The sequence below is a fragment of the Vicugna pacos genome, chromosome 7 (assembly GCF_048564905.1).
Source record: "Vicugna pacos chromosome 7, VicPac4, whole genome shotgun sequence".
Classification (NCBI taxonomy): Eukaryota; Metazoa; Chordata; class Mammalia; order Artiodactyla; family Camelidae; genus Vicugna; species Vicugna pacos.
In genome coordinates, this window is record NC_132993.1 from 51,182,016 (window position 1) to 51,203,445 (window position 21,430).

Below are 21,430 nucleotides of genomic sequence, written 5' to 3' on the forward strand. Positions count from 1 at the left end.
ATTGCTAATATAGTCAACACTAGAGTACACACATGATCTCATTAGATAGTATTGTTTTAACGAGTTTCATTAGTCCTCAGTTATGCTTTAAAAAAAATGAACAATAATCTGTAAGATTATTATGGAGCCTCAGAGGTCATCTGGTTTACTAAACCTAAATGATTTCTACTCAAGCTTTTGAAATAATTGCATATGTAAAACTTCTACAACACCAACACATCTCTGTCAAACATACTGGTTTCTTCACATGGAAATCACTTACCTTTCCTTCAAAGCCCAGGACGGTAACCTTCCCTGTGGTGCCTTCCTACTTCTCATCAAACAATTCATGTCTCCCTTCTCTGGGCAGGTTCTGTTCTATGAATATGGTTCATCGCAGTAACATCCTGTTTCCAAGTCTGCCTCTCCTAGGAGTCTGTGAGCAACTTAGAGACCTCATCTTTTCACCTCTCTGTACCCCCAGAACCTACCACAACACCCAGCCCTTGGGAACAGGCAAAAATTTCTCAAAGAACTGTTGCTGAAGTGAACTGCTTTAGATACCATTTATTCTGTCAGAATTCAAATTAGAGAGAGACTATTACAACTTTGAGGACGAAAAGAGTCTAAGAGATTTTAGCCACTTAGAGTAAAATGGCATTCTGAGCAAGAAGAAATTATATTACACTCCAATCATTTAATTTATATTCTTATAAAACAAACCCACATAAAGACGCAGGACACATGTCTCAATCAGTATCTGTAAAACTCAAAGTTACAGTTATGTCTTTAAAATAACACTTAAATAAGTATGCCATACAATTAACTGATAGAAGATAGAACTTCAACAGGCGTGTGGGAGGGGGAGGAGTGAGGGCTGTGGAACAGGAAAGTGACAGTATCTTCAAGTCAGTTGACATTCAGCCATTTCCAGAAGCAAGTTGACAGTATCATACTTTGTTAGGAGGAATCAAAGACTATAAAATATACTTTCTAGCACCATTTCAAGGCCTACTAAACTTTGCTTTGAAATATAAAATAAATCACCACTCATTCAAATGGATCTTTACTCAAACATGTAATTTTTATACACATAGTTACAGTCTCATAGACACAAGTTTTAAATATCTCAGTGTACAAAACTTCACACGTGGGTACTATGCAAGTAAAACTGCTAAATATTGACAAATATAGCAGATATTTGTATTTTTATCCATTTTATTATAAAGAAGGAAAACTTGAGAATGGAAGAAACTATCTGTACCATGATAGAACCAAGTTACGGAGTTACATGGACTTGGTGTTCTCCATTGTACACACGGAAAGCTTTTGTTTTCAGAAGGAAAAGAAGAGGGAAAAAACTTACAAACTTTGCCACCCAGAAATTTGCCAAGTCCGTCTCATTTTCTCAAGTGTTCCTTCTCAGCAAGTCCATTTGCTCCTGTCTCGTTTTTGTCATCTCACTCAGACTTCTCACGACTTTAAACCATCTCAGATAGAGAAAAAGTCCTCTGCGCCATCACAAGTGAGCTTATTTCTGACTCCACTGTATCCAAATACAACACATTTCCTTTCACGAGGTGTAAAGGCAGAAGCCTAAAGGAGGTGTGAAGGGAGGAGAGGGAGATGATGCCTGGAGGGGGCTCGGCTCTGCGAGGTGAGAGGTTATGCTTAGCATCCTCACTGCACTGTGGTAACAAACCCTGAAGATGGGCCACATTGTAAAAATGCATCAGAGTAACTTGCTGTATCAGTCAGAGTTCTCTAGAGAATAAGAACCCACAAGATATATATTGGTGGAGAGGGATGTGGAGAGGGAGAAGGAGAGCAAGTGGCAGAGAGTTTAAGGAACTGGCTCATGTAATTGTGGGGGGTAAGAAGTCCATCATTTGTAGGGTAGGATGGCAGGTTGGGAATTCCGGCAGGATTCCTGATGCAGTCTTAACTAGGAATTCTTCCTTAGGAAACCTCAGTCTTTGTGCTTAATGCTTTCATGGTTCATAGTATGGGTGAGGCCCACAATATGGAGGATAATTTATTTTATTAACTCAATTGAGTATAAATTTTAATCACATCTAAAAAGTACCTTCACAGCAACAGCTAGTCTGGTGTTTGAACAACTATCTGGGCATCACAGCCCAGCCAAGTCGACATAAAATTAACCAACACATGCTAATTTCAAATCCTGGGGATAATGTCTATTTCCTAATTTAATTAAATTCAGGGGCAGGATATTCACTCTGTATTTCCTTATTTGAGACTTAGAGCCAAAAAGATCAGAAGCAGAAATAATATAATATATAGAACTCTTCTAACCCATAGTTTTAAAGAATCTTTTGGGCCCTTAATCAAGCCCTTAATGATATTAGTAAAATTCTTACCACAAGTTAAATATTCATCAACAAATGGTTGGTGTCCACTATACACCAAAAGCCAGAGACAAGGTATCTCTATTAAAACAGAGGTGGGTAAACTTCTCTATAAAAGGCCAGGTAGTTGACACCTAGCTTTGTGGATCACATGGTCTCTAACACAACAATTCAACTGTAACCCAAAAGCAGCAATAGATAATAAGGAAATGAACGAGCAGGGCTGTGTTCCAATAACACTTCACTGACAGATACTGAAATTTAAATTCATACAATTTTCATGGGGAACAAAATATTCTTCCTTTGATTTTTTTTTTTTCCCCAACCATTTAAAAATGTCAAACCACTCTTAGCTGACAGGTTGGACAAGAACACGCAGTGGAATGGATGTGGCCCCCTTGTTCTAGAACTCACTTTAGGATGAATGGAAAATTACAGTGGGACAAATCACTGCTATGTCAGAGATTTTCACAGGCTGAGTCAGAGTAGAGAACAATGTCATCACAAGTGTCCTTATGTAAGAGAAGCAGAGGGAGACAGCCACAAAGGGGAGACAGCAATGCAAAGGCAGAGGCAGAGGCTGATGTGACCACAAGCCAAGGAATGCTGGCAGCCACCAGAAACTAGAACAGGCAAGTTAGAAACTCCCCTGTAGAGCCTCTGGAGGGAGTACAACCCTGTCAACAACTTGATTTTGGACTTCTAGTCTCCTGAACTGTCAGAGGAAATTTCTGCTAAAGCCACCATGTTTGTGGTCACTTGTCACAGCAGACTACACAGCACACACAAAACAATTCACACGTTTGGAGTCAAACAAGTCCAGAACATCTGTTAAGGAAAGCTGTCTGACATTTTACCACCAATGCAACGCCTACCATGTAGCTGGCATGAAGTATTCAGGTGTCCCTATCAGTATCTTCCCAGCAAACCAAATCCTTTGTTTACAATAACAGCATTTCAGCAAAATGAGAAAATTGTTGTCTGCTCTCTCAGCTACTCAACTTACAGGCTCTCATTAACAATGAGAACCTTTTTTCCTTTGAAAAATAATGTCTATAACTAAAAGGGGGTGGGGCACTTCATCACTTCTTTAAGAAGTTCTAGGTCTTAGACTAGGCATTAAGCTGTTATTGAAAATATTATCTAGATCATTTACAAGGATCTCTGCCCTGATTTTTTTTTTTTTTTAGGTAGAGGGGGAGAAAGGCTACACCATCCTACATAACTGTCAAGAGTATTCCTCACCAAGTTCGCTCTGCTGTGTCTCTAATAGAGTTTTAGCCCATCTCCATCACTAATACTAGGTGCCTCTCCTTCAAAAACATTTTAAAGGATCTATCAGTTTCCTCTTGTTGCTTTAACCAATCACCACAAGCTTAGTGGCTTAAAAGAACACAAATTCATTCTCTGGCAATTCTGGAGGTCAGAAGTCCAACATGGGGTCTTACTAGGCTAAAATCACGGTGTCGGTAAGGCTTCATTTCCTTCCGGGAGCTGTAGGGGAGAATTCATTTCTTTTCCTTTTCTAGCTTTTAGAAGCCACTTGCACTGCTCGGCCTGTACAACCCCTTCCTCCATCTTCAACACCAGCAGTGTTGCATCTTCAGATTTCTCAGACTGCAACCTGCTTTCCTAAGTACATCACTTTCTCTGAGTATAACCCACCTACATTGTTCCTCTATGGACCTTTGCGATAATGTAGGGCTCCCCCAGGTAATTCAGAATAATCACCCCGACTCAAGGTGCTTAATTTAATCACATCTTCAAACTCCCTTTTGCTCTGTAAGGTAACATATTCACAGGTTCTAAGGATTAAGAAGTGCACTTTTGCGGGGAGAGGAGTATTATCCAGCCTACCATAGAGGCTTCCGGGAACATGGGCAACTGAGTTACCGTAGAATCCTTCCTGCTACACATACTTTAAAATACTGAAAAAGACTGTAACATTTGATTTAAATATATAGCTGAGCACAGAGGAACTGTGGGAAATTCCCACTGACCACAGAAGAAAGGAAAACCACAAGTTAGAACTGCAAAGATTCAACTGACACTGTGGGGCCATGAGAAATGGGGAAGGGATATCTAGATCAGTTCCCTAAGGGGAGGGACTTGGGTTTTAAACCAGGCAGAATTTGGAAGTGGAACCAAGACCGTCGCATATCTAGACCTCCAGAAAGCTGTACTTTCAGTGTAAACAGTCATAGAAAAACTATACCACCACACCCAGGAAGACAGCAAAGACTTCTGAGTCTCTTCAAAATCTGCAAGAAAGAGAAACTCCAAGCCTACCATGCCCATGTTTGGAGTCTAAATGTACTACCCAGGCATGCAGGAATCTCCAAACAAAGCAATTTAAATAAAAGTTGATCACAAGTAGTGATCGCATTTAGGGAAGAAAACTCAAGGAAGCCAATCCAAAATGACTCAAGAGGGACACTTCTGAATTCCAGCCTTCCCTCACACCATTCCCAAAGGGAAAACAAAACAAAACAAACCTGTGTTGTCAATCAAAAATCACAAAATACGTAAGAAAAAATCTACAATGACAGAGATGGAACAGACACAGGAAAAGGATTGGAGCTCCCAAGAACCTGAATAGAACTAACTAAATGAGAGGAGAATTAATATGTTTAAACTGACTAAAAAGATAGTTTAGGGGGAAAAAATATGGAAAAAACAAAACCCTATTTAAAAATGGAGACTTGAAAAAGACCCAACCAGAGAAAATCCAAAGAAAGTAGAAAGAATGAAACATATAATAGGAAGGATAAATAAAGTTTCATTAAAAAAGAAAAAATTTCAGGTCTACAGCAAAATTATTTTTTAAGAAAAAGAACAAGAGTAAATCCCCCCAAATTTCCTTAACTGTAAAGAATAGCTATCAAAAACCCAAAGCAAAAATCATACTCAATAATAAAACCTGAGAAACATTTCACTCTTAATTTAGGAATAAGATAAGGGTGCCAGCTTTCACTGCTTGTACTGAGCACTGTAGTGGAGGTCTCAGACAACCGCCTAGGAGTGAACATGGAACAAAGAGGAGGGGAAAACACACCTACTGTTATTCAAATTAATGGGAGTAACTACACATAAAATTCAAAAGATTGCAAATATTATTAAAATTAATAAGAACCAGAAAAGTTGTTAGAAATAGGATCAATATACAAAAACCAATAGCATGTTGATGCACTCAAAAAAATTTTAATGTATTTCTTTAAAAGCAATTTGTAAGCCCCCAAAATATAAGGTATGTATTCATACACCTAACAAAATTACTAAAAGACTTCCATGGAGAAAATTGTGAAATGAATTGAAGAACATGAAAAAGACCTAAATTAAAATAAGAGATACATCATGTTTATGGTGGGAACATTCATTATAATAAAGCATCAGTTCACCTCCAATTTAGCCTACAAATTCAATGTATTTCTAGTTAAAGTCTCATGAGGGTTTTGGGTGAAAATTTATACAATGATCCATTAAGTTACATGGAAGAATAAATGTCATTAAAGAACTAGAAACATTTTTAAGAAGATTAATGGGAAAGGCCTGTGTCTGCTGCACTTTTTCTCGGCTCAGCTCCACAGTCATCAACACCATGCATAACAAATGCTCCCAGTGGCAAATCAACTATTGTCAGTGGTTACACTTAACTGTCCCAAATTTATCTTTGTTATTGCTTTCCCGGTGCTCTGCAAAACCTAAGCCTGACTCTACATCTTTTGAATGTGTTTTATTTTTTTTAATTAGTGAAATTAAATGTCTAAACAAAGCTAAAAAACATAAAGAAGTTAAAAATAATCCAAACAAATATCAGAATTTCTTATAATGGTTTGGTAATTAAAACCCAGTAACTAAACAATCCAGCAGTGAGGGCCTGAAGAGATATAGAATTCTAAGTCAGTGAGGAAAGAGTACTCTTTAATTAATAGATCTTTCAGAACTACCTCCTGATGTTTAAAAATAATAGCCGTAACCCCCACCTCACACCATAGATTTAAAGCTTAATTATAAAAAGCAAAACTTAAACTTTAAGCGAAAAAATACAGAGAAACGTTTTGACTTTGTGTTTCAAGATAAATATCGTAAACAAGACCCCCAAAGAGCACATGTAATAATACTAAGATGGTATTTACTATGTGCAAATAAGTATTCATAGTCTTTACATATATGAACTAATTTGATCTTCACAAAAACCGTAAGAGGTAGATAGTATTACTGCCTCCATTTTCCAGATGAGGAAACTGTGCACAGAGATGTTAAGAAATTTGCCCAAGGTTACACTGCAAGGAAAGGATAGAATGAGACATGAATCCAGGCTGCCTGGCTACAGAGTGTATGTTCTCACCCACCACACTATACCCCATATTAAAATCTTAAAATTCTGTATGACAGAGGAAAACCAGACAAATGTAGAATATGCCCAGGACTAGGAGAAGATGTTTCGAGCACACAGATATGTATTACAAGACACCCACAAATCGATTTAAAAGGACAAAAAGCACACTGAAAACTGGTCAAAGGTAATGAGAGATGGTTCACTGATGAAGAATCCAAAAGGCCAATCAACACACGAAAGATGTTAAATCTCATGATATACTAGGAAAACAAAAGTCAGAACAATGAGGTGAACCTCAGAGTGGATCTCACATTCACTAGAGTAGCAAAAACCACCCTGATGACCCCAGGATACACAGAATCTAGAACTCACATTCAACCAGAAGCATAAATACTTGTGGCCACTTTCACTTTTTTAGGTGCTGCCAAATTGTTCTGTAAAGATACCTGTCTCTTAATAAACTGGCAATTCTGCTTCTAGGTTAATATCCAAGAAAAATACCCATGCCCCAACCAGACACACATATATCAGGATTTTGCTGCAGCCTTGTTTGTAAGAGTAAAAAACTGAAAACAACCTCAAGCACCATGACGAGGGAATTCACAGACTCTGGTGTGATAACACAGTAGAATACGAGTGATTCCGATCTATTTCTATTAAATCTGTAAATCCCAAGCATAAAAATGAAACAAGATGATTAAACATTGACAAAACAAATCACTGACATAAATTTTCAAACACAAAAACAACACTATATCTTCTCTGTGGTTAATTGATCAAATTGTCGCGTATGTGTGCCTATAAATATATAAACATGCATGGAAATGACAAATGTAGATTTCAGGATAATGACTACTTTGGGGTGGGGGTTGGGAAAGTGGCTAGAGGTAGGCCTTTAGCTGTATTGTAACTTTTAACCTCTTAAAAAGAGAGAGACATGGCAAAACAATGGCATTTGTGAAGTTGAGCTGTTAGGCTCACAAGAGTATACCATATTATTTCCTACATATATGAAACATTCCTAGTTAAAACTAGGCTTAAAATTTTAACAGCCCCTTTCTTACTAGAGCACCAATACTAAATTCTTCTGCTTTGCTTTCCTCTGTGAACTGGTCCAGATTTCCTCAGCCAATTTTTTGTTCCCACTATTCCCCAAACACAGCTACTTATATCAAGAAAGTCTCATTTGTCTTTCAAATATGTCACATTAATTCCCATCTGTGCATCTCCGGGTACCACCCACATTCTCTGCTATAATTTGTTTCCATTTAGGAAAACGGAAGGCTTTCACATGAAGGTGGTAGAGACCTGAAGGCAGTAGGCAATCATTTGTTGAATCTCCACTTGTCTGTAACAGAAAGCAAGATGCTAAGTCTATCACACCTGGGTAGACTCACATGTGAATCAAGACATCCCCATCATTCCTTTCTCGTACCCAAATCCTAAATGCACATACACACATAAATATACACTCTCATTTATAAGGTGGAAAAGAACACAGATTTAACTATCCAAGTCAAAACAAAATTTGCATTTACTACTACTACAACAGTGAAATAAATTGTCCAAACATCAACTTATTTCAGCAACTCAATTTTCTGATCAACCCCCAAAAATATGTTTGGGTTTTTTCCAACAAAAAATTGAAAACAACATAAATGCTTTCTTGTACGTGACTGGTGTTTCTAACACATTGTAACAGAAAGCCCCCAAGTACTCATAATTAACTTTTTAAATTGGAAACCACACCTAAAGGTTTACGACATACCTCCAAAGAGATTTGATTGTCAGTGTTTAACTTTTACTAAGAAGGAGCCTTTAAAGATAATAATGAAGCAATTTATTTGAGTAGTGGTAATTGTAGGTTATGGCTGGTTTGTAATTTGGAAGAGAATGGAATTATGTGAAGCCTTCCAAACTAGTGATATAAAAATTATGGATCCCAATAAAATTAATTCTAACTGTATAATTAAAAAGACTGTTTGTCACCAGAACTTGGTAGACAAAGGAGCTGCAAGAATCTTGTTTAATAAAAACAAGTTTCCTTATGAGACCAAATGTGACAAAAAGTAAATTTAGACCTATGACAAACAGTTTCCTTCCTGTGGGAGGCAAAATGCTGATAAAAACAAATTATGGATCTGTTAACTGTTTGATAGCAATGCTTTTTATGAGCAGGGAGAACCAACTTTTCCTGATTTCTCTTTAAAACAAAGAGAAGTGAATCACACAAAAAAAGCTTTTAAAAGAGAGACTGGAAAAGCTAAAGTGAAAAGGCAAGTCAAAGCAAGGTTTTACAAGTGTCTACAACTGGCACTGCTTCCCCAAGCAAATCCTAAAGAAAAGCAGGTGGTGGCAAAACTGCCAGTGCACACGTGGGAAGAGTCTGATGGAGGAGGGCACTAGTGGCATAAATCTATGTGGCCAGAGATCTTAACCTAGTCCCTTTATTTTACAGGTGATAAATCCAAGCAGCAAAATGACATGCCCAATGACAGAGGCAGAACTGCGGCAAACTTTCTGTTTGGTGCATATTTAATCCGTGTAGGACTGTATCATAGCATCTAACAGCATAGTTAAGTAACTTCTAACATTGAGATACAGTACTAAAGACAGTATTACAATGCAGAAGTTGTAGTTCTTGCTTTGTTGCCAGATTGATACACGTTTGAATGGCATCTCCTTAACTACTCCCTGTGAGACCTGGTTGCACAGTCATGTATAAAAGAACAATAAGGTCCTCATACAACTTTTCTATTAGTTAACTACCAAATCCTTGCTTATTCATTTTGTGCTTTTTATTTTTCTTCGACCCAACTTAGAATATATGTCTCCTACCCCCACATTCACACACAAGCACACAGGGCATCGATAATAAGGGAGCAAGAAAGTCTACTCAGGATGAAGAGTCTTTGTCTCGAGATCACTCTAGAAAATAAAATTGTTTGAAACTAATAAACAGGTACTTACGCACTTTTTGGATCTATACACACAGTGCCACTACAGAAAAAAGACCAAAAATATGTTGTGCATAATGTTCTTTATAATAGCTTAAGTGGGTGTTGAAGTATTAAATCACTACAGCAAGCCTTTCCAATGATGAAGGGATTTCTAGAACAGTCTAGAATTAGGAACAGAAGAATCAGACCAGTTTCCGCTTAGAGGAAGGATGATCTCTGTGAGGGACATATGGTGCTTTTACAACCCAGCACATACATTTCTGGTAAAACTCTTCATCACCATGTCTCATTGCCCACTCCAACCACTACCAGCAGCAATCATAGTCACTCATCCCCCTATCCATAGTGATCAGTCTCTGGGTTGGGTCCACAGACCAACAGGATCAATTAGCACGTTCCATATGATAACACAAGAATATTGAAAGAAAAAAAAAAAAGGTTCCTCTAGTAGAGCAAGCTATAAGGACAATGAAAACTGATTCTGCCAGTGGCTATCTCTCACATGGAAAGATCTAACCTCAAGAAGAATCAAAGCAGTGGCAAGCTGGGCTGTGAAGTGAACAGAAGGGGCAAGAGAGCCTGATCTCTTCTGAACCCCTTGATCCGGCCTGTACTTGATGATCCAACTATTGGATCTCCCAATTATATCCCTGTAAGAGTTTGCGCTATCTCGCCCATACATTCTTTTAAGCTCATCATTAACTTATAAAGAACTCAGGGTAATACAAGCTTCATCTTGCAAGTGTTTATCATTAATTTTTTAATACTTTAATACAAACTTGCAGTGACTCTGTCTACATTCCCCACTGTGACCACTGTTCCCACCTAGACTAACTCTAAATCCTTCACTTTTGTCAATGCACTTCTAAGAAATCTGAGTCCTCCCTTTTAGCCGAAAAGACCTCCCCAAAACTTTTTACTCTAAGGACAAAATAAGAAGGGAATCAACAAGTCAGAGAAATGTCCCAGGCCATCTTCCTCCTGCAACACCCTCCCCAGGCTTACAAAATTGAATTCTAGCCTCAACTTCACTGCTGAGCAGGTCAGCGTTGGGAGCAGAGGTTGTGCGGCAGGAGGGAGGGATTACAAAGGAGGATAAGGAAACTGCAGGGTGATGATACACTCAAGTTCTTGAATGTGATGATGGGTTCACAGGTGTATATATGGGTCAAAACTTTATCAAATTTATACTTTAAATATGTGCAACTTACTGCAGGTCATTAACACCTCAATAAAACTCTTCTATAAAATACACACACACAGAGCTTTACACGGAAAAGCATTTTACAGCATCATCCCCCTCCCAGCACGGAACAAATCATGACACCTAGAGCTGCAGATGTAACTGGGTGACAAGGAAGAAAGCCACATACCAAGGATGGTGGGGCAGGAAAGAAGACTAGGACCTTGATAACATGACTTTATGTGCACCTGCTCCAGACTCCCTACCTCTAGACATCTTGCCACATGAAAATGATAGAGCTTACTATTTTAAGCAGCAGTAGCTGGCTTTTAGTTACCTGCATCTGGACTCTATTCCTAATATGGTGGTCTCTGATGGTCTTTTATTTAAGGCCGATAAGATCAGGTCATACCCATACTGGCTATCTTTTGTTTCTAATCTCAGAATAAAGCCAAATCCCAGGCTGACAAATCCAAGGATGTGAAGGGCCTGGATTACCTCTGGAGGTAATTCATTAGCCACTATTCACCACCTCCAGCCATACTTTGAATTCTTCTAATGAGCCCTCTATACTTGAAGCACCATACAATCAAAGCACCTGTTGACCTGATAGCCCTAGCACCTGGCTGCGTGCCTGGTACACAAGAGGGACTCAAAATACAATGCTGAACCCAGGAACTCCTGATCTTGCTCATTATGTTTGAGGGATAGGCGCATGCTTCCCCCTAACCTGATCAATATTTGGGGGGAAGAAATCTAGCCTAAGAATGTCCCAGGTTATTCCTCCTCTATATAACCTACAAAAGAGAGATCTTTATTCTTTCCTCAAATATCCACATTTCAGGAACAAGATGCATCGAGAGACTCGAATCATTTCTAAAACAGCTACATTTTTTTTTGAGCATCCAAATTCTACCAGGGTAAGTGAATTGCTCTGAGGATGAAAGAGAAATGTAAAACATTTGAAAAAACTGGATGTGATTCTGTAGTTAAATTATTTAAAAATGTTTTGCCGCATTAAAGCCAGAGAGAAGTCATGATGGTAGTGGAAGGTCAGAAACTTGTACCAGGAATGAGAGTTAGAAGGACTGCACCACCAAAATGTACCACAGCACCCACAGACTCAGAAGAACAAAGGCCCCAGACCACCTCTCCTCTCCATGCTTCAACATGTGGTGAAGGAATCACACCTGAACACTGAACTCTCCCTCTGAACTTCTGCCTAATGTGGAAAATGAGGAATGATTCATCCATGATGAAGCATGTGTTTCTCCAATGCCAAATATCTGGATAGAAATCTGAAAATTCTATAAATAATCTAGATATTGCTAAATAACCAGACATTTATTAGTGTTGAAGCCAAGACCTCAGCTCTTTGTTTCATTTTCATTCTTCAAATGACACCAGGATGGCTGAAGTGCCTTTGTCACTTATTTTTCTTCTCTCTGTTCTCCTTGGTGCCAAGCAGGTTGCTTCATACTTACAAGGCACAAAATACATAGTATATAATATTCTCTGGAAGAAACTATATAAAGAGAATCAACAGCCCTGACTTGCCATTTTCCAGGGATAACCAGTTTGAGGTGGCACTCATAGCTTCCAACAAAGTTTCAACCCCACCTTACTCCTTCCTTCTTCAGAGCAGTTCTAGGAGACAAGAGTTATGGGCAAAATAACCCTGCACTGATTCCTTCATTCAGTCAACTAAATGCCAACCATGTGCCAAGGCTGTGCTGGGCACTCAGGAAAGCAGGAGTGATTGGGACATGGTCTTTACTGTTGAGGGACATACAGTCTATCATATGAAAAAAATAAAAGGGTAATTGCTTTCCTTCAATGACTTCTTCATTGGTCAATTCAAGAACCATGTCTTACTCCTCATCTCACTCAGCAGCATTTGTCACAGATGTTCAGTTCTGTCTCCTTAAAATGATGTGCACTTTGGCTTCGAGGATGCCAGTCTCTACCAGGTTTTCCTTCTATCTGACCAGCCATTTCTTCTCAGGCTCCTTTATTGGCTTCTCCTTGTCCCCTGGAACTGTCATCACACGAGTGTCCTTGGTTCAATCCACAGACCACCTTCTCCATCACTCCTCACTAACTTGTTGATCTCATCCAGCAGCAATTCTAAACTCTGAATATCATTCTCTACATTGATGACTCCCTGAATTTAAACCTCCAGCTATTCCTCACCCTGAACTTCATCGCTATTCGTCTACCTGCTACTTGACAGCTCCACTTGTGTATCTGTTTGGCATCACATCTAATACTGAACCCCTTATTTTCCTTTTGAAGCCTGTTTCACCCAGCGTATTCTCCATTTCTGTTAAGGACAGATCCAGCCAGCCAGCTGCATAGGCCATAATCACCAGTAATCTGTGACTGGTCTCTCTCACACCCCTAATCCATCAGGAAATTATGTTGTCCTCATCTTCAAAATATACCCCAAATCTGACAATTTCTCTTACTTCCATTGCTATCATATTGGTCCAAATCTCTATCATCTCTTGCCTAAATTACTGCAATAGCCTTACATGAGATGTCCCTCCTACTATTTTTGCCATCTAGAATCTGTTCTCAATTCTGCAGCCAGAAAAACATTTAAATGAAAATCAAGCCCAAAGCCACCAACGCCTCCCCATTTCACTTGGTGCAGAAGCTCAAGTCCTCACAGTGCTCTCAAGGCCCTTCAATCTGGCTCCTTGAACTTCCGTGACTCACTCTGCTCCTTGCTTGCTCTGTTCCAGTCACCCTGGATTCTTTTCCATTCCTTGCATAAACCAGGAATACTCCTTCAGGATCTTTCCAAAGGCCATTCCCTTGACCTGAAACACTTTTTCCAGATGTCTGTCCTTCATCTCCATCAAGTCTTTGTTCCAGTGCTGCCTTCCCAAGCAGGCTAACCCTGACCACCATGTATAACACATACGTAATGCCAAATATAATCCTGACACCACATATAACATCTGTAACATCATCCCAGCCCACTGCCCCATCACTCATCATCCTCCCTACTCCATTTTTCCCCATAGCACTTTTTATTTTTATCTTCTAACATGATGTATAATTTATTTCCTTATCATCTATCTTCTCCCCCAAATTTAAGATCCATGAAGGCAGGATGTTTTGACTTGTTCTGCTCTCTGCTGCTGATGCTCAGTTAATATTACTGGAATGAACAAAATAAAAATTATTTGGGTTCATCTTGTAATATATTTATATTAGACTAATAATAATATATTAGATTGATGATATAAAGAACTCTAGCCAACTGTGATTATATTTTACAGGAAGTTGATTCGCTCATGGGAAAAGTTACAGAAAAATCTCAGACATACAGGAAAGGCTGGCCAACAACGAAAGAAAAAAGAGTATTTCAAGAAACATATTAGATTCTACACAAGATAGATAAACGCAATTCCTACTTATTATTATTTAACCCAATGTTAACTTTCATGTTTTAAAATATCTGGCTGTCTTCTAGATTTAATTTTGATCAAATTATCATATTTATGTAAGTCTTCATCAGGTATGTTTTATGTCTGGTAAAAAGGGGGCAGCCAATTCTGCAAATCCAATTCAAGAGGTATTTACAGAGTATAAGCTTTGTGTTAAAAAAAAAAAAGCTACGAACTAAAGGACGTAACAAAAAGAAGGCTATGATTTCTGTCAACAAAAGGTAAATGGTCTAGCTGGGGATAAAAGCAAACACAAAGCTATCTATAATATAGAGCATTGGTATGGTCAACGGCAAAGATAGAATTAAATAAAACCTTACAACACTGGCTCTCAGCCCTCACTGTAATTTAGAATTAGCTAGGAAGCTTTTTAAAAGGGGTTTAAAAAAAAAATGCCACCTCCCTCTGCCTGAAATCCTGATTGAATTAGTCTGGAATGGCACTCAAGTATTAAGATTCCCAAGTTAAATTTTAAGGAAACAATTCCTTTTGACTAAAGAAGCAGGAGGCTTTATTTGAGTAACTTTACAAAGACAGAGCAAGGTATTATGGGTCAAGAGCAGAGGATCAGCAAAGACAGGCAGCAAAGGGCAAAATGGGGAATCCTCTGTGGCTGAAATCTACAAAGGGATGCAGATGGGAGAAGCAGATGGTGAAAGACCTTGAATGGCATGCTAAGGAATCTGGGGTTATTCTCTAAGAGTCTTCATCCATCACTACAAGTGGGTCTGGATTATTCATTTTACAGTTAATTAAATATGATAATTTGGAGGATCAATTCAGGTGAAATGTGATAAGAAGGAAGAGGAACTAAACCTAGTCTGTCTTCTCCAGTAATTCAAATGTTTGGAGTGATGATGGCCCACTTGTAACCACATAACACTGTATGTAAATTAAACCTCTGAGATGTTCAATTCTCACTTTTCAAATATATGCTGAAATACAATTATCCCCCAAATAAGTTCTCTTTCTTTGTAAATGCCTCTGAATTATGTCATTGAACTTTGTGAAAGTCAAAACCTCATTTCAAGTGAGCAATGACATAAATGGCACATTTTTGTTACTCTGTTTTAAAATCAAAAGTTGGGAAATTTCACAAACATATTTGGCACAATGGCTGACTATAAATATCAACTCAACAGCATCATGTGAAAATTCCAGGTTCTGTCAATAGTGAATCATTTTCAAATTCAAAATGCAAGTAAATATTTAGCAACCACTTAAATACTTTAAATTCATTCAGTAGTTTGAACAAGGGCAGAGAGAAGTAATAATAAACCTAACCACACATTAAAATATAAACAAGAATAACTTAAAAAAATGATGATCAGAATTTTGAAAAATGGCAAATGCAATCATTTGGAAGCAAATGGAGTAAGTTTATTTTTCTTTGGCTGAAGTATTATTCTTTGTCATTTATTTTGGGGTGGAGACTGAACAAAATAATAGTTTTCCTGCACTCTAATGACCAGAATAGGACTCAAAAAATGCACAGGCAAATCATTCCAAATTTATACTCACCACACCTCAGTCATTTTTACTTACAGCTGAAAGATTAATATTAGTATTTTGAGGGTATGAACTCCTGCCTCCGTAGGGCCTGCTTGAGTTAATACCAGTCCAACGGCTCGAAAATCTTTTCATTGTACCGTATCGGTTTGTAATTCAGGAATTTTAAAATGATTCGACTTTCCGCAAAGCTGTAACAACTTACTTTTCTTCTATAGTGCATCCAAAACATTTACTCACTTTCTCTCATTTTATCCTAATGACACCATGAGGGAAGAATGAAAAATATCATCTCCAGTTTATAAGTGAAAAAACCCTGAAGTTCAGATGGAGGCTTTTGACGAAGGTTAAATTCCAAGCAAGTTGTAAAGATGGTATTCACACTTAGGTTTTCCTCCTGAATCCAGCTCTTTTTCTCTCCATAGATTGTATAAATTTTTATTTATATATAATGAAAAAAGTTTATATATATACATAAAATCTGACATGTTTTACCTACTTCAAGGCAATTTCAATTTCAGAGATAATTAAAATGCAAATAAACATATGCCTTGGAATCAACATAAATCAATATACTGTTCAACTGCATAGAGATTTTTCCCAAAGCCACCAAAGGTATGGAAAAAATATGGCAAAAAAATCCAACATAAACAGAGAATGATTTTAGAAGAATAAATACAGAATAAGAAAACAAAACTGAAACTTCTAAAATGCCCCTTCTCATTTTAAAACCACAAGTTACTTTCTGTTCCTTACATTCTTAATTAAAATTATTCACATATATATAATATATACACACACATACATATAAATAGCAGTGCAATTCCTAGAAGTCTTTTCTTCTCTGCTTAAGCAGCAGCATGAGGAGATATATTATAAATCCTCAAAATGTTACATATTTAATAGAGCACTTATTTCATACTTCCTAAAATTCCTCACAGATCACTAGGAATAATTTTTGAAGTTATTTTGTACTTTTTGTCAAAATATTTTCCATCAAAATTATTTTAAAATAAATTATTAAAAATAAAATAGACCATTTTCCCACTTGTATTTATATCCTGAATAGTATAAAAAGACCCGAGCTATTTCTACATTTCCCCTATTCAATCATACCCTCTTTACTCCCTCAACTTCTCTAACCCACAAAGATCTCCCCTAGTGCTAAATTTTATGATCTAAAATCAGTCCTTCCCTTAGATAGCATTAATTTTCCTACTCCATAAACCCCAACTAGATCCTGTCTTCACATAGTAGGCATCTGCCTATTATTTCCCACTGTCCTCAGCAGAGTACACACAGTAGGCAAATGTTTATTGACTGAATAATGTTCTCGAGATCATATGTAGAGAAGATGGGAATGAACAAGAGACTTCATAAAGGCACATTGATTTTAAAGCCAAGTTTGGTTCACTGCTGTATTCCCAGACTGAGAATAGTGCCTTGCACATTGTAGACACTCAATCAATATTTGAGTGAAGAAATTTTCAATGTCTTTACATACAGGAAGTTCTAAAGCAAGTCATTCTCTTTCATAGAACACCATGAAGGTACATAAAGAGATCATAGCTTCTCCCTTTCCTCCTGTATCTATAAACTGTTCATATTCATTATACTAACTTAAAGTTGTTCACTCCTAGGGATTCTATTAATTAAAGCAACCAAACCATAAACGATGACAAAAATCAGGCTTTGGCTAGAGATCAAAAGTCCATAACAAGTTTGGGGGATGTTCCAGCCAACCTATTTTAATGACATGCTTTCTGGACTGATCATAAATTCTGTTCTCATCTCAAGGTCACTAGTAGGCCACTTAAGCACGTGGACAGTTAGGCTGCTAGGGTTCTAAGTTCCTCAGGAAAATGCTTTAACACAAGAGTGATGACTCTTAAAGCAGGTCATGGCCTTTACACCTGCCACTCGCATACACAATCCTGTTTTACTAACACTTTTAGAAATGATCTCAGATCCAATCCTATAACTTTGAGCATATTTTAGAGGCAGGGACCCAGTGTGATCAGAACCTTAAAAGGGTCCTTCTATTTATGTCTTAAAAAGAAAGGTCTCCAGAAACTTCAGCCTCAATCCTGCCCCCAACTACTTCACATTTCCCATCTTAAAATGTTAAGGAGAGACTAGAGAAGATACAGAATCTAAACAATAGCAGTGGCACATTTTTAGCATCTATTTAAAACCTGGTTCAACTTTTACCTTTCATTTATTTCCAAGATAAATTGCTGAACTCATTTAATTGCTCACAAGGTATAAACAGTAGATGCTAATTCATTTACAGAAATATCCTTTTTCTAAAACGGCTAATCTTTAAAAAGGGATAACCATTTATTTGTATAGTCCTTTGAATTTGCAATTAAGTTCTACTGCATAGCTATCAAAATTAATAGAATATATCGTGAAGGTCAAGAATTTAGAATAGATATGAGTCTTAATATGTTCCTTTAGAATTACCTTTCTCCTTGCTTTTCTGATATACAGTAAATACAACTAGAAATGACATATCTTTAAAGCAAAAGAACTAGATTTAAAAATAACTTGCCTGAAAATATATATGTATATACACACACACACACACACACACACATATATAGCACACTAGTCTATATAGACCCCTGAGTCAAGTAAGTATGCAAAACAGACATTCTACTGTGTGTAAACAGATACTACAAGGTTAAGTGTCTGGTGAACAGGTGACTAAACCATGGGGGAGGGGAGAGCAGAACTCAGTATAAAATGGAGAATGTGAAGTTCTAAGCAGGCCACTAACGCCAATAAAAGAAAATACCTGGAGAATTGGTCAGCATTTACTTAATAATCAGCATGATAGGTATGCTTCAGGTGAGACAAAGGTGGATTTCGATCTGAAACTTGACATGGCTTGCCAATTATAAGGAGTTGAATCACCATGTGTTCTAGAATTTTTCCCAAGTCCACCATTAGTGACATGTTGATTAGATTCCTGCTCACTAGCCAGAAGAGCATCCTTTACTCCAGTTTCTGTCTTGCTTTCCAAGCTCTGCAACCATGTTCACATACAAAGGAAAAGCAGCGGTAAAATGACCCGGCCTCTCTCTCCTGCTGGTGACTACAAGGCAGCCTCTCCATTCCAAGGATGTAACCCAAGCTGGCACAAATGGCCTAGCTCTCTGCTAATGCAGAGGAGCTGGGTTTGTTTTCAGGGTGGGTGCTGCAAAACGCCAGGTGTATTTATAGAAGGGAGCAAGACTATGATGAAGGGATGATGACAAAAGAGGAAGTTTCTTCCGCCTAGTCAAGAAGCCTGTGAAAATATCTGGATTCCACAGCCTGGGTTCCACTCCTGATTTGCCAACTACCAGCTATGTAAACTTATTAAAACCCTTTTTGGTCTGCTATCTTATGTATGAAATTTAGACAATGCCCTTTGCCTCTGATGGCTGTCAGAAAGAAGAACGAAATCATGTGTGGAAAACCTGGGACGTGGTAGGCGATCGATAAATGGCAACCTGCTCCCTCATCCTCCAGTTCAACCAGAATGGCCCCTCGAAAATCACAAAGATAGACTGCAGGGTTAAAACTACATGGCCCAAGCTAGTTGTCAGGGAACGAAACAATTGGGTGGAGGCTTGCTTATTTACTGGAGGATTTCGCTTAAAATGGAGTTAAGCTATTGATAAGAGGTGAGACACATGGGAAAAGCATCAGGTATAAGCAAAACTCCGCCCTCACCCCCGCTCCGAAAAAAAGACATTCCTTTTTGTAAGCACGAAACAAACTTCGGAAGCTGCGGATATCCTGTGAACCTACCCGGTGGCCTCAATTAAAATCACAAGTGCGCACGTAGAACTAAACAAGACGCACGCCATCCATATGCTGCCTTGTCAGTTTCAGATCACGCTATTTTTACACAACTGTCTTCAAATCCCAGGCGGCCCTCCCTCCTCCAAATCCACCCCAGATGGGTTTGGAAACCAAGAGAGAGTTGCAAAAGGGCTAAGGATAGGAAAGTGGGGAGGTCTGGTCGAATGACTGGAAAACAAGGCGGTGGGTGAGGGGGCGGGGTAGAGCAATGTGGCAGAGACGCGGCCAGCGAGCCAGAAAGACGGCGGCTTCACAATGAGAGGAAGAGACTGCGACAATCGCCGGCTTCGGTCCCCGGCGGGGACTGACGGCAAGGCCCGGGGCGCGCGGAGCGTGGGAAGACGGGAAGAGGGTGCGGAATGAAATGAGAGAGTCGTTGGCCAGACAAGAAAACCAAGGAGCACCGGAGCAGGTGCAAAGCCCCCGGGCAAGGAGGAACCCTTTCGGGATACTCACCGTGTAGAGTAGGTTGAGCGCGCACAGGCAGTTCTTGGAACACGCGAAGCCCCCGCAAACCATCTTGGAGCCTGTGGTTCCCGGCAACTGCAGGTAAAATCTAGCTCCAGCGGAGCCTCCCGAACAGCCTTTGTCCTTGCCTTTGGGGCTTGGCCAAGGCGAGGCAGCAGCGGGGACGCGGACGGGGAAGCCCGGGGCTGGGGCTGCAGTGTGCGGCTCGCCCCCGCCGGCTCCGACCCGCTCTGAAACCTGCGGCCGCAGCAGCTGGAGCCGAAGCCGGAGCCCCGCCCAGTCCCTCCGTCTCTCCCCGCGCGCTGATTGGCTGCTGGGAGGGAACAAAGGTAGAAATATGCAAATAAATGCGCTCTGCTCTCCGGGATCCGGGAGGGGCGGGGTGGGGCGGCCCCAGCGAGAGGGGGGAGGGGCAGAGGCCGTGGGGGAGGGTGCCCGAGGCCAGAGTGTGTGACTGCGACCTAGCTGCCTGGGGAGCAGGTGAGGAGAAGAGGGCGGGGATCGACGGAGATCCACGCTGGCAGGGAGAAAGATGACAGAACCTCTCGGTTCTCCCCAGCGGGTGACGTGGCACCATTTTGAATAATATTTTTAAATTAAGCACCTGGCCTTGCTTGAATAAATAAAGGAAGGAAAGAATAAATGAAGCAATTAATGAATGATTGTGAAAGGCTGAAAAGAGAGAGTGGAGTGGGGAAAAATCAAAGGGAGGAAATAAGTGAAAGAATAAAGAGAGAATGAAATCTCTGCTTCTCTTAGAAAATAGGCAAGATGTATGGCCTGTGATTGTAACTCTGGTCCAGTCAGATTTATCCCACAGGGATTTGCAGAAATGCTGATAAACTTTACGAATACACGCATGCCAAGAAAATCGAGAGGGTGGGTTTTTTTTGTTTGTTTTGGTTTTTTGGTTTGTTTGTTTTTTGTCTTCCAATCCTGAATATCAATAAACTGGGTTAGTTTTTTGTTTTGTTTTGTTTTTTGGTTTTTGTTTGGCACCAATAAGAACTGTGAAAAATTTTAAGTGCCAGTCTCTACCTCAGTCAGTTCATTATCACTTTGAGTGTTTACTGTAGAAATGCATAATGTATCCTCAGATTCCTCCTCTATAATTTGGGATATTAACAGAATGTGAAGCACTTTTTGCACAATGCCTGGCTAGTCAGTAAATGTCAGCTACTATTAATATATCTAATAGTTTTTAAATACCTACTGTGTTCCTGGCAATAAGCTAAACCAACAAAGATTTGATTATTTTATGGTTCCTTCTACCAAAAAATGTTCTTATAGAGAAATTTTCAGATACTTAT

At 39.1% G+C, this 21,430-nt stretch overlaps 1 protein-coding gene across 1 annotated transcript in view; it reads right to left on the reverse strand.

The window, feature by feature from the left end:
- The window catches only part of TSPAN13 (tetraspanin 13), a 31,718-nt gene extending 11,295 nt beyond the window's left edge, over nucleotides 1-20,423 (reverse strand). Inside the window, exon 1 of the mRNA XM_006211728.4 lies at nucleotides 20,109-20,423. Within this exon, the coding sequence (XP_006211790.1) occupies nucleotides 20,109-20,171 (63 nt within the window). The 5' untranslated portion in view covers nucleotides 20,172-20,423. The remainder of the gene's footprint in view (nucleotides 1-20,108) is intronic.
- Nucleotides 20,424-21,430: the final 1,007 nt, after the last annotated feature.